Raw genomic sequence first — 14289 nt, 5'->3', positions numbered from 1 at the left:
GCAACCAAGGTACATGCCCTTGACCAGAATCGAACCTGGGACCCTTCAGTCTGCAGGCCAACGCTCTAACCACTGAGCCAAACCGGTTAGGGCCGTACTTATATTCTTAACAGCACTATTCACTATAGCCAAGAGGTGGAAGCAACCCAAGTGTTCATCAATGAATGAATAAACCAAATGTGGTTATAGGTACAGTAGAATATTATTCAACCTTAAAAAAAAAAGGAAGAAAATCGTGTTACATGCTATAATATGGGTGAACCTTGAGGACATTATGTTAAATGAAATAGCCAGTCACAAAAAGTAACCGTATGATTCTAGTTATATGAGATATCTAAAATAGTCACACTTGTAGGAACAGGAAGTTGGATAGTAATGCCTAGGGGTTCAGAGGAGGGGGGAAAAGGGAGTTGTTGTTTAATGGCGTAATGGTTAATTTGACCTGTCACTTTCCCCAGAAATTTGGTCAAGCATTAATCTGGGTGTGTTTGTGAGGGTGATTTGGGGTGACATTAACATCTGAATAGATAGACTGAGTAAAGCAGATTCCCTAGTGTGGGTGGGCCTCATTAAATCAGTGGAAGGCCTGAATAGAACTCCTGCCTGTATGCTCTGAGCTGGATTATCAACCTTCTTAACAAATTGGAATTTCAATGGTACTCTGAAGGTCATACACTGACTGGGACAAATACCACACCAGTGTATAGTGGGTTGTTCTTTCCAACCCCATCTTACCTTGGAGTAAATTGATTTCCCTGCTATCTCCATCGCTGAATATTCCCATGCTCTGTGCCTTTTGCCCACCCAGGGCTTTATCTGTGAGATACAGCAGGCTCTCCAAGGTCATGCCACTGTGTTCGTACACCACAGAAATGACACCTGCCTTAACACTGTCCACCACCATCTAGAAAATAAAACCGAAGCTGTAGGAACTAAAGCCCATTACTTTAGACTATCGCTGATGAAAGGAATTTAATGAATTTGTAATCTGTGATTTGTAAAGACTTTTTTTCAGAAATTATGGAAAGAGAACTATAAGCTTTCTCCTTCACTGGAATTTTAAAAAATTATTTCTTTTCTAATTATAAGAGGAGAAAATTATATACATTTGTAGCTCCAGCACTCAGAGATAAATTCTATTAAGTTATTTTCTTCCACTCAGACACAGAGACATATATACAACTTTTAAAAAATAATAAAATTGAGATCATTCAATTTTGCAACAGACCTCTTAGGTTTTGTTTTCTTCTAAGTTATGAATTTTTAAAAAATAGAGAGAGAGGAAGGGAGAGGGATAGAGAGATAGAAACATCGATGAGTGAGAATTATTGATCAGCTGCTCCTGCAAGCCCCCTACTGGGGATCAAGCAGGTAACCTGGGCATGTGCCCTGACCAGGTATCGAATGGTGACCTCTTTGTTCCTAGGTCAACGCTCAACCACTGGGCCACACTGGCCAGGCTGAATTTTTGAATTATAAATATTTTCTATTTAAATAAAAATTTAAAACACTGTTCCTTGAATTCAACAAACGAATAAACTTTTCATTGTGATTAAGTTTTATTAGGAGCAGACAGGTCAAAAAGTCATTGAAGTCATTGATTTTTCTTTCTCAAACCTCATGCCACTTTCTGGAGGTCACAGTTCAACAGAATAGAGAATTACCACATGGTTAGACCCTATTTTTTACCTAACCCCCCTTTATATTGATAATCAAATAAGTAATTATGACAGTCTTTTATAGAGAAGACAAATAGGAGGATGGACTTACTTCATACCTGCTTATTCACCCAGACCCTGTCACCAATTATCCTCTGCACACACAGCATGATGCACTTCTAAACAATTAGGGAAACTATCTGTGGCCCATGTGGAGATCAAAACTCTGACCTTGCTTCCATGTGGACATGCTAAGTAAGCCACTGTGAATGACCAAGGTCAACTCCTCGATGCCCAGAGATAGATGTGATTTCATATCTTGAAAACAAACATTTTGTTGTAAATAGAAATTTTATTGGAAAACTTTAAGTAGGCCAATGGATATAATCTACTAAATGTTATCACTTACATATGTCCTGTGTGTGTATTAATGTATATGTATACTTCCTTTATTTGTCTTATTCATATTAAAATCAAAATATGTAACTTCATTATAGAAAGAGCATATTTAATTTAATGACACCCTCATTAAATAGATTGCAAAATAGGATTTCTGATATTATTTTTTTTGAGAGATGGTGGGTACATATTATTAAATTCCTTGGTATTCCAAAGAAGTTTTAAAATAATCTGTAATAACCTTGCTCTTTTGTGGTTTAAGTGCAACAAATTCAATTCAATAAGAATTTATTGGATACCTACTAATACAAGGCAGGTTAGGCCTTTTAAAAAAATAATTTTAATTTATGGTTATCTTTACTGCTTCTCATTTTTAAAACTGTTTTGGGCCTGTAAATTTCCACTTAGATCAGACCAATTTTCTTTTAGATGAATCATTTTCACACACATGGTGGCCAAAAGATTGCCATACAATTTCTAATGTCAGTGAAAAAACTTGATTCCGGAAAGGCCTGGCCTTCTAGCCCTATACCTCATGCGCAGGAATCCGAGATGATATTAATATGAAGTGTGTCTGGAAAGCATGCGAAGGGCTGTCATCATTTTTTAAAACTCCACGCCAATTTTTCTTCGATAATGAAGGGTAGGAATGTCTTCCAAAAACATTACTTCTGTAGGGGGGAAGGGGAAATAAGTGAAGTTCTCATTTTCTCTCTCTTTAAAAAAAATTTTTTTTAATGTTTATTGATTTCTAGAGAGAGGAAGGGAAAGAAAGAAACATTGCATGCACCCTGTCTGGGGTTGAATCGGCAACCCTAGGTATGTGCCCCGCCGGGGAATCGAACCTGCCATCCCTTGGTGTGGGAATGATGCTCCAACCAACTACGCCACCCTGGCCAGGGCTCATGTTCTCTTAATTTGATTTTGATCATATGTTCTCTGTGGTCATCAGTTATATTGTATACAAGGCAAGTGGCCTCAGCACTTCCGTTTCTCCCTGTAGTTTGGGGACAAAAGCAAGTGGGTCTCCTGGGCAGGTTGGAGCCAAAGCTGCTCTCTAGGCCTCCCTCCCTCCATCTGTGGGATGCCAGAAAGTTCTCTTGCAGCTTAGCTTTCGTGGGGCTCTGAACATGAAGGTAGTGGCTTACTTAGGGGTTCAAGATGACATTTTGAAAAGGGGCAGCAGGGAGATTTTATATTTCCTCGATCACCCAGGCCTCACGGTTTTCCGAGTGACGTCTCCATTCTCTCCAGTCACTCCCACCCCCACGTTACCACTGGGTATTGCTTAAGCCCTAAACACACTTCTGCAAAAAAGGATGTTTTTGCTCAATAACTTTATATGGAAAATATACTATATCTACCATACAGCCTTTTTATAGAAAGCTTGCTAAAGACCATCGTTATATATTACTCTCTTCAGAAAGCATGCTAAAGACCACTGTTACCCTAGCTGATTTGGCTCAGTGAATAGAGTGTCGGCCCTCGGACTGAATGGTCCTGGGTTCAAATCCACTCAAAGGCATGTACCTAAGTTGCAGGCTCGATCCCCGGCCCCCATCAGGGCGTGTGCTGGAGGCAACCAATTGCTGTGTTTCTCTAGTATCAATGTTTCTCTCTGTCTCTCCCCCTCCCTTCCACTCTCTAAAAATCAATGGAAAAATATCCTGAGGTGAGGATTAACAACAACAAAAAAAAGACAACTGTTCTTGCTATATCAAAGGTTAAGAGCCATATAATGGCGAGAGATCCTGCATGTTAGCTAGATTATTCTAGAACTGGTATCAGGGGATGGTCCTGAGCCTTCAGTAGATGGAGGTTTGCTTACCGCTTGGGCAAATCTTCTAAGGAAGCCAAAACAAGCTGTTTCTCCAAAGCTTCATGTAATCCCACTCGGTCCCTCGCAGTCTGGGGGAGACGTGGTTGGCATCGGGATTTGAACAATCTAGAGCAGCGTGTTCCGCTCACCCAGGGGGGTCGGGCTCGGAATAACTCCTCTGAAAAACAAACAGCAGCCGGCTTGGCTGTTGACTGCACGCTTCTCGCAGCCAAGGCTCCATAGATAAAGGCATCAGAAATAAAGCTGTCCCAGGGCAGTATTCCAAACGGCAATCATTATAGCCACTGTCATGGACTCTGTTTGGATTTCTTATCCTGTCAGCACTGTGGCTGCAAGTTCCCAGTCATTTGAGGTCAAGAAACAAAGCTCAGAGAACAAGCAACTCTTTTCTTGTGGAAGCCAGTTAATTTATAGGCTTCCCATCCATTTCTGTCCTTCTTCTGGGCTTCAAGTAATTTCCCGTTTGTTACAATCTCACAGAGGGCGATTCAGTAAAAAGACAAAAAGAAAACGGGAGAACTCGAGTCAGCTTTGTCAATTAACTTTACACACAAATCAGAAGGCTTAGCTGAACGTGTGTCTTGTCCCAGCTCCCTTTCCACAAAAAAAAAAAAAAAAAAAAAAAAAAAAAGCCATTCTTCCTATTTTCATTCCCTTTCATTTCTCCTCCCTTTTCACCAATCCCAATTCTTCTGCACTGTTCTGAACCTATTTATTTGCTTTTGCCTGTGTTTGTACTTCTCTCTTCTCCTTATCTTTGGTCTTATAAGTAAAAGAAAAACTAGGACAGCAATGGAGGTGCTGACAATTGACCTTATATAATTCATCTGAAATCCCTTTTGCTTATCCATTATCTTGAAATAGACAGTGAAGAAAAAAGAGCTTGTTCTGAACATACTTCAGAGGATGCCATCCACATGCTGTTCCTCTGGGAAGTTGTATGTAAATCCATTGGTTTCTACAACACTTGGTTAGGATGTGAAGTTTTTAAATGCTACTCACTCTTACGCAGTGCAATTTCCCCCCAAATTATTTTCCGTAGGCACTTTTCTCTGTGTCTCTCCTGTAGCTCCTCGTCGTCTGTTTTGGGTTCATTCAGGGTCCCATAGACAGCAGCGGCTTCCCTAGGTGTCAGCCAGTCTAAGTTGCACACACACGCGATGTAATGGTGCTTCCAAGCCCCGTACTCATGATCTGTGGGCGTATAGGGCAGAAACCATCCCAGCTTGATGCATTTGGGCATCCATATGCAGTCCTTCGGAGAAAGATGAGTTGTGAGTTTTTTAAAGGTCAGTTTCCTAGTTATAATGCTTTCAGGTACACAAATAATATTTTTTAATACTTTCTGATTTCTAGTGCAGTTGATTTGCCATCTAATCTTGATGCCGAGAAATAAGAAACATTCATTTCTCCATAGCAAAACTACCCTTTGATTATGTATGAATATATGTATTAGTCATCTCGGTCTACACATCTAGTGCCCCATAGCATTTGGTTACTTTAACCCAAGATTCTGGGACTTCTGCTTCTAGCAATGATGTAGTTGTTTGTTTCAGACCAATCCTCCCACAGAGAACAACTTTGATTGAACCATATGATATTGCCAATATGCAACCAGTTTTGATATATGAAAACAGCGGATTTCGTGCAGGTGAATCTAAATAAATATCTTGACAAAATATTATACAACGGTTATTTGAAGTCATTGTAGAGCTACCAGGGCAATAAGGACTGTGCAGCCCCGACACAGGGAGCAGGAAATCCAGAGAAGCCTGATCCGGGGCATCACTCTCACAGCAGGGAGTCGGACAGCTCCAAAATGAAGTTCAGGCTGACAAGCTGAGCAGAAAGCCACGAGTGAAAGACTTAGAAGCTGTGAAGACTTCTAGGCATTCTCACAGGGAGGAGAGGAAACAAATTTAAGTTTAGGGCCCACTAAGGGGAGGAACCCTGGTAACCACACCAGGCTTTCAGTTGAGATTCTTTTCAGCAAGGACGATGAGGAATTGGGAAAACTATCACCAGGACTGAAGCTAGCTTTGAAAAAGCTCATTCTCTGATTGGGTTTCAGGGATCTATTCCTAACCAAACCAAATGCCAGAGCCAAAAGCAAATTCTTTCTGGAGGAAGATAACATCATCCAGAGACTCAAATGATCACATTAACTACTTATACTCAGTATGTGGTATTCAATCAAAAATAGCAAGCCACCAAAAAGACAATTGTTCATTTCTTCTTTTGTCTTTGAGTAAATAGAAAGAGACCCTCAGGAGATCCAGATGTTGTAATTATCAGATATAAACTTTAAAAAAAAAAATAACCTATACTTAATATGTCTAAGAAATGAAATGGCTAGGTGGAAAATTTTGGCAAGATAATCAAATCAACATTCTAGAATTGAAAAATATAACTAAAATTTAGAACTCGATGGACCAGTTTAAGAGCAAATTAGAATCCAGTTTAAGAGGTAATTAGTCAACTAAATGACAGGCCAGAAGAAAAGTCCAGACTGAAACAATGACAGCCAAACAGAAGGAAAAGACATATGAGAAAATGTGAAACTTATGGGATATGGTGAGTCAGTCTAAGATAAGTATTGGAATCCCACAAGGAAAAGAGAGAAAATTGGGCAGAAGCAATATCTAAAGAGATAGCATCTGAGAACTTTGCAAAATGGATAAAGGACATTAAATCTCAGATTCAAAAATCACTGCAAAACACAAAACAGGATAAATGTACAAACACACACACATGCACACATACACAAACTCTAGGTACATTATGATAAAATTACACAAAACAAAAGAGAGAAAAAAACATATAGCAGCTAGAGAAAATAGAAATATTACCTTTAAAGGAACAACTATAAAACTTCTTACTCCTCAAAAAATAGTTGTAGAAGCCAGAGAACAATGGAAAAATATCAAATACTATAAACAATTAACTGCCAACCTAGAGTTCAAATTTCCAGTGACACTAGCCTTTAGTTATGAAGGTGAAAAGAGACATTTTAAAATAAAAACTAAAAGAATTTGTCATCAGCATGTTGCATGAAATGAAATATTAAAGAAAATTCAGAAGGAAAATGATCCCAAATGGAAACTCAGAGATGTAGGAAGGTATGAAGAGCAACAACAAAAAAAGTAAATATGTTGTTACTTATAAATATTGACTATATAAAAAATATATATTGACTATATAAAATAATAGTACTAAGGGGGTTAGGGGTTGGTGAAAAAGGTTAAGGGATTAAGAAGTACAAATTGGTAGTTACAGAATAGACAGAGATATAAATTACAGTATAAGGAATATAGTCAATAATAACTATGCATGGTGCCAGGTGGATACTAGAATTACAGGGGGGCCACTCTGTAAAGTGCATGATTGTCTAACCACTATGCTATACACCTGTAACTGATACTGAATAATATTGAATGTAACTGTAATTGAAAAATAATAATTAAAAAATAATTGTAATAAAGTCATGTGAGGTTAACATATATATTTAAGTGTTTGTATCTTTTACATATGTTGGCTGTTTGGCTGATGGCTGTTTGCAGCCTGGCCACAGCCACTTCAGGGTGGGGGTCCCCCCTGGGGTGCCTGGCCAGCCTGGGTGAGGGGCTGATGGCTGTTTGCAGGCTGGCCACAGCCCCTTCAGGGTGGGGGTCCCCCCTGGGGTGCCTGGCCAGCCTGGGTGAGGGGCTGAGGGCCGTTTTCAGGCTGGCCACACCCCCTTCAGGGTGGGAGCATCCTGCTGGGGTGCCTGGCCAGTATGGGTGAGTGGCTGATGGCAGTTTGCAGGCTGGCCACAACCCCCAGCCATCCAAGCTCCCAGTGGAGGCTGGCTGGAAGCAGGTATCTGGGATTTACTTGTCTTCTATAATTGAAACTTTATTGCCATGAGCGGAGGCCACAGCTGGCTCATGGCAGGCGGGAAGCTTGGCTTCCTCCATCACCCAGGCAACCAAGCCTCCTGCTTGCTCCAGCTCCGTGGCTGCAGGCCGCCATCTTGGCTGGGTAAATTTGTATATAGTCACTCTGATTGGCTGGTGGGTGTGGCTTAGGGCATAGCGAAGGTATGGTCAATTAGCATCTTTGTCTTTTATTAGTGTAGATTATAGATGGCATTAGAATATCTGACAACAAAAGCATAGAAACCAAGGGGGACGAGAGGGATGGAGTTAAAGGATTCTAAGCTCTTTGCCTTATCTCATAAGTGGTGAAATAATCCTAGCATGCACGCTGTAATCACTAGGGTAGCCATGAAAGAACTTCTGAAGAATTCATAATTAACAATAAAAATAAATAAATATTTAAGTACTCCAAAAGAAGACAAGGAGAAAAATGAAATACAAAACACATGGAACAAACAAAAAATAAATAGTAAAATGGTAGAGTTGGGCCTAAATATATCAGTATTTACATAAATATAAACAGACCAAATTATCCCAGCTAAAAGTCAAAGACTGCTAAATGTTAAAAAACAACCACCACCACCATATTCTGTTTATACGACATATTTTTTTAAACATAAGGACATAGAAAGGTTGAAAATAGAAAGAGAACAATGTACCATGCAAACACTAAGCCTGGACTTTTTTGTAGCAATAAATCCAGGGCTCACAGTTGGCTCTTGCATGTGGCCCCATCACAGACAGTGAGGTGTCCTCTGGGATCAGAATCTCGCATAAGCCACCCTGGTACGTGTGTACAGGTTCAAGAAGTAAGTTATTGATTTGTTTTTAAAGTATGTCCCCATCACATTTTATTAAGCCTTTTAAAAAGAAATGAAGGGACAAATATGTCAGAGGCAGGCTTAACTTCTTTACAGATATTAGCCAAAGAGAGCTCAGTTGAAATTGTGAATTACCATGGATAAAATAATCCTATATAATAAAAGCCTAATATGCTAAGTGTCCGGTCGTTCAGTCAGCCACTCAACCAATCAAAGCATACTATGCTAATGATATGCTAAGGCCACTCAACCGCTCACTATGATGTGCACTGACCACCAGGGGGCAGATGCTCCAACTGGTAGATTAGCTTGCTGCTGGGGTCCAGCCGATCAGGACTGAGTGAGATGGGCCAGATATGCCCTGGAGCCCTCCTACAGTCTCTCCCTGGCTAGCCAACCTCTCGCATCCCTTGCCAGCCCTGAACGTGCACCAGTGGGGTCCCTTGGCCTGGCCTGCACCCTCTTGCAATCTGGGACCCCTCAGGGGATGTTGGAGAGCCGGTTTAAGCCCAATCCCGCAGGTCAGGCTGAGGGACCCCACTGATGCATGAATTCGTGCACTAGGCCTCTAGTCTATAATAATAAAACTGTAATATGCAAATTGACCAAGCAGCCAAATAGCAGAACGACCACCTGGACTGACCACGCTATGACACCCACTGGCGCCAGGCCAGCCAAGGCGGGTGTGATGCGATTGGTTGGGGGGCCCCGCCATCACCCCATCACCCCGTAGGGCCTCCCTCTTTGGGGCCCACTGTGGAACCCCACAATCGATCACCCCAAAGAGGGAGGCCCAGGCTACCTGGTGGGTGGCACTACGGCGGGTGGGCGGGGCCTCCCTTTGCAGGGAGATCAATCCCGAGGCTCCCGGACTGCAAGAGGGCGCAGGCTGGGCTAAGGGAGCACCCCCCCCCCTGCACGAATTTCATGCATCAGGCCTCTAGTCTATACTAATAAAAGGTTAATTTGCTAATTAGACCGGACATCTTCTGGACATCCTTCCAGACATCCTTCCGGCCAAAGCCACGGTGGCGAGGGCCGAGGCAGAGGCAGTTAGGGGCGACCAGGCTGGCAAGAGAGGGCAGTTAGGGGTGACCAGGCCAGCAGAGGAGGGCAGTTAGGGGCAACCAGGCAGACAGGCAGGTGAGTGGTTTGGAGCCAGTGGTCCCAGATTGTGAGAGGGATGTCATACAGCTGGTTTAGGCCGGATCCCTGTGGGATCAGGCCAAAACTGGCCATCGGACATTCCCTGAGGGGTCCTGGAATGGAAAGGGTTCAGGCCAGGCTGAGGGAGCCCCCCCTCCCCCCGCACAAATTTCGTGCATCAGGCCTCTAGTATTATATAAAAACCAAAGCTTAAATAATTTTAGGAAAGAATGGACATTTTTAGCCAAGGTAAAATATTTTCTAAATAATTGAGTACTTAAAAAATATTATAATTACATAAATTATTAGAATAATGTATATCTGTTACTTACAAAATAAAGTAATGTACTTATCCCTATTTTTTTCCTTAAGGATAAGTTAGGTATGGTTCAGATACCCCTGTTTATCTCTGGGAAGAAAGTTACCCCAGTAGCCTCATTACAGATGACTGTTGTATTTGAACTCTAGCTAGGAAGTAACAAGTAGTAAACCTGTTCAGTTAAAAACTTCCAGGACCAGCTGACTTGTGCAGCTGCACACAAATCTTTTGGACTCAGAAAGGAAAAGATGTAGAGAGAAATGAAGCGTGGTAACACTGTGGAGAAATCCACTTTGGACACTTTCATCCTTTCTGAAAACTGGTCATGGACAAACCTAAGAAGAAAGATACAGAAATTTAGTTCAGAACACTAATATCCATGAACTGTACAAAACAAAACATCTATTTAAATTGTTGAACTTATGAGTATAAAATTATTGAAACTTTTCTTATATTACCTTTTAATGTTTGTAGGATTTATAGCAATACCCCCTTTTTTAGTCCTGACATTGGATAATTTATGTTTTCTCTCTTTATTTCTTTGTTACTCAGTTTGTCAACTTTGTTACTTTCTTTTAAAAAACAGCTTTTGTTTTCGTAGATTTTTTAAATTGTCCATTTTCTATTTTATTTATTTTTACTATTCATTATTCTTTTCCTTTTACTTGCTTTGGGTAAAATTTTCTATTTTTTCTAATATTTTTTAATGTAATACTGTTTATTTAACTTCAAAAAATATTTCGGTATTCTAAGTATATAAAAGTAAAAAAAAAAATTTCAAATTGTGTTTAGTACAAAAGGTTCTTGAACTTTCATTGATACAGTGAGTCTTCCCTTTGCTGAAAATAAAGAATTGTACAGTTTAAGAACAGTTTAAAACTACCACACTTAACTAAAAAAGACCCAAACTCTCCTCACGCCAGCTGACTCCCCTTTTCCAGAGCTAAGAATAGCAGAGTGTTATGTCACTATGAACAAAAACAGGACAACCTGAAGCTAAATGGATGCCCACTGCAGTGTCCCTGGTCCACTCTTCACAGGCACCTTGCCCACAGCCTCGATGCCAAGCAAAAAGCACCAAGAGCTTGTCTCAGTTGTTTTGTTCTTTTTACAAACTATAGATATAGATAACTCAGAACTTCTAGCCAATAACCAAATAGTTAACAACATCTTACAGATTTAAAAAAAAAAAGAAAATGCCAGAAACATCTTTAAATGTCTTCTCACATCAACAGCAAAGTGCACAGAGTGAGGAGAACACGAGAGCCTTTTCATTTAAAAATGTTTGGAAATATGTACAACTTTGATATAGTTCGAACACCCACGGCCACTTCATGTAAACCACTGACAATTTCTAGGGCACTTTAAGAGACTACATATGATCATGATCCAATTGTGTAATTAATCCTAATGTGGGCAACAGACACCTCTCAAATAGAGCTGTGTCAGTTATGGCGCTCCCCTACTCTAAGGTATTCACAAGGAGACAGATACACAGCTTTTTAAAATTCTTCTTCTTCTTCTTCGTCCTCCTCTTCCTCCTCCTCCTCCTCCTCCTCCTCATTTCCCCACTTCCATGTTATTTTAAAATAACTCCAAGGCATCATATTTTATGTATAAACATTTCAGTGTGTATACTAAACAATGAGAACATTAAAAAATATATTATCTAATACTATCATCATACCTAAAGAAATTCAATAATTTCTTAATGTGACATCTATAAAGAAAACTTTTTTATATGACATCCATCAAGAAAACTTCTTATACTGCATTTCAAGCTGCCTCAGCACAGCTCTTGAATAAAGATAAAAATCTAAGGCCCAGCCGAAACCGGTTTGGTCCAGTGGATAGAGTGTTGGCCTGGGACTGAAGGGTCCCAGGTTCGATTCCGGTCAAGGGCATTCTTCTTCTTCTTCTTCGTCCTCCTCTTCCTCCTCCTCCTCCTCCTCTTCCTCCTCCTCCTCATTTCCCCACTTCCATGTTATTTTAAAATAACTCCAAGGCATCATATTTTATGTATAAACATTTCAGTGTGTATACTAAACAATGAGAACATTAAAAAATATATTATCTAATACTATCATCATACCTAAAGAAATTCAATAATTTCTTAATGTGACATCTATAAAGAAAACTTTTTTATATGACATCCATCAAGAAAACTTCTTACACTGCATTTCAAGCTGCCTCAGCACAGCTCTTGAATAAAGATAAAAATCTAAGGCCCTATTAAAGTGATCATCTTGGGGCTATAGAGGCCAAAGAGACATTCAACAGCCCATGAAAGATGCATTGCTGACCCTGCAGCCACCAACTATATAAAAACAAACAACAACAAAAATGACTGTCCTTTTTGGATATTAGCATAGACATCTGCTACAGTCCCAAGCTACCAGAGGGTGGTCATCTTGAATAAGAATCTCTTGAATAAGAAAGTTTGGGAGCAATCCAGGTACCAGTAAATCAAACTCTTCACTGGAACTTCTCATTGCCTCCAAACTTCATGGAATTACAGACATTTGTGACCAGTCTCACAGATGATTGGAAACTTTGACAATAAGAACCTACCAGAACTCATTTACCTCAGGCCATTGAGACTAGAACTTTTTCTCTCTGCGAAGGGGCTACTGCTGCCCTGTTACTGGGTCCTAATGGACAGATGAATTCACTGCAAGAAAAGTCATGATTCTGAACAGATCTCATTCTCCCGTGGGTCTTCTTTGACCTACATTCCCATAGAGTGGGTCAAGCCTCAGAAAGTTTCCCAGTGAAATGAAAATAGCACCTCCAGTTAGGGACAAAAAGACCTTAGCTACATTCATGAACAAGTTGCTGAACATCCACTAGACCCAGAGAGAGTCTTGACCAGGAATTTACCCAAACTGCTGGCTTAGCTAGAGCCTCATCTGCAAGTCGTGAGAGGAGGGCAAATTCTACCTTGCAACAGAACACCAGCTCACACATGTAGAGAAATTAGATTAGAAAAATCACCAATTGGTAGCTATCATAGTAATAAATGCTTCAGATAAGAATCACCAATGGATGCAGCAAACAAGTTTGATGAGAAACAAGATATTTGCATGGATTCAAAAATTTTTAATTCATTTCAAAGTAATCACTTCAATACTTTTTAGTTATTAATAAATTAGTACAAAATACTTCATAATTAGTCATCTTAACCAAGCAGTAAAGTCAACATCACGATCAATGGGACACATGGACATGGTTGGCCCCCGATGTGATCCACTGAGAACACAGCGTCGCTTCTGTGTTCTTCCTGCCCAGAATGTAATACCCTGGATGTGATCTTGAGGAAATGTCAGCCAACCACAAACTGAAGGTCATCCAACAAAGTAACACATCTGTGCTCTTCAAGTGTCAAGAAAAAACAAGGAAACACTGAGCAATTGAAAGTGGCTATAGAGACATAAAAATTAAATACAATCGGTGACTGTGGATTGGATTCTGGAATGAGAAGGAAAGGATGATTTGTAAGGGACATTGTTGGAAAAATCAGGAATATTGAATAGAGTCTGTGAGTTGGATGGTAGTGCTCAATAAATGCTGATTTACTGGTATTAGAGGATGTACTTGATTTTTCAGCCAACTGTCCTTGTTTTTTTAGGACTTACTGAAAGGCATAGGGTTAGTGGGGCAACATGTTTACAATCTACTCTCAAATGATTTGGAATAATATGGCAAAAAATGTTAACAATTGAGGAATCCAGATGGACAGTGTAAATAAATTATTTATAGTTTTTGCAACTTTTCTGTAAGTTAAAAGTTATTGCAAAACAAAAAGTACTTTTAAAAAAAAAAGAAAAGAGGCTGCCTGTTTTAGCTCCAAGGTTTAATGATTGCCTATTATTGTGTGTGTTTCTAATCCCCTGGCTCTATTTTAAGGCCCTGCTCTCTCTTGATTCCTGTCCATGCAGCTTTGTCACAACCTGAGACAAAACAAAGTGGCTTTAAAATGAACCTGTTGGCATGTCAGTCTGGGGAAAGCACGTGTGTGTGTGTGTGTGTGCATGTGTGTGTCTGTGTGCTCATGTGTGCATGTACAGTGGGGCCTTGACTTACGAGTTTAATTCATTCCGTGATGGAGCTCGTAACTCAAATTACTCGTATGTCAAATCAAAAAGTGAACGAGTGAGACACGTGATGCTGGGCTGATGTTGTGGCGTTC

The 14289-nt window shown here is 40.2% G+C and overlaps 1 protein-coding gene across 1 annotated transcript in view; it reads right to left on the bottom strand.

Annotated features, from left to right (window-relative positions):
- Nucleotides 1-14289, bottom strand: part of ECT2L (epithelial cell transforming 2 like) — a 58432-nt gene that overhangs the window by 33899 nt on the left and 10244 nt on the right. Inside the window, exons 3-7 of the mRNA XM_014533872.1 lie at nt 10273-10435; nt 4900-5152; nt 3886-4054; nt 2590-2728; nt 736-904 (exon numbers count right to left, since the gene is read on the bottom strand). Coding sequence (XP_014389358.1) covers nt 736-904; nt 2590-2728; nt 3886-4054; nt 4900-5152; nt 10273-10435 — 893 coding nt within the window. The remainder of the gene's footprint in view (nt 1-735; nt 905-2589; nt 2729-3885; nt 4055-4899; nt 5153-10272; nt 10436-14289) is intronic.

This window comes from Myotis brandtii, unplaced genomic scaffold, assembly GCF_000412655.1.
Source record: "Myotis brandtii unplaced genomic scaffold, ASM41265v1 scaffold123, whole genome shotgun sequence".
Classification (NCBI taxonomy): Eukaryota; Metazoa; Chordata; class Mammalia; order Chiroptera; family Vespertilionidae; genus Myotis; species Myotis brandtii.
The sequence above is the reverse complement of the archived record's forward strand: the minus strand, read 5'-3'. Positions and strand labels throughout refer to the sequence as shown.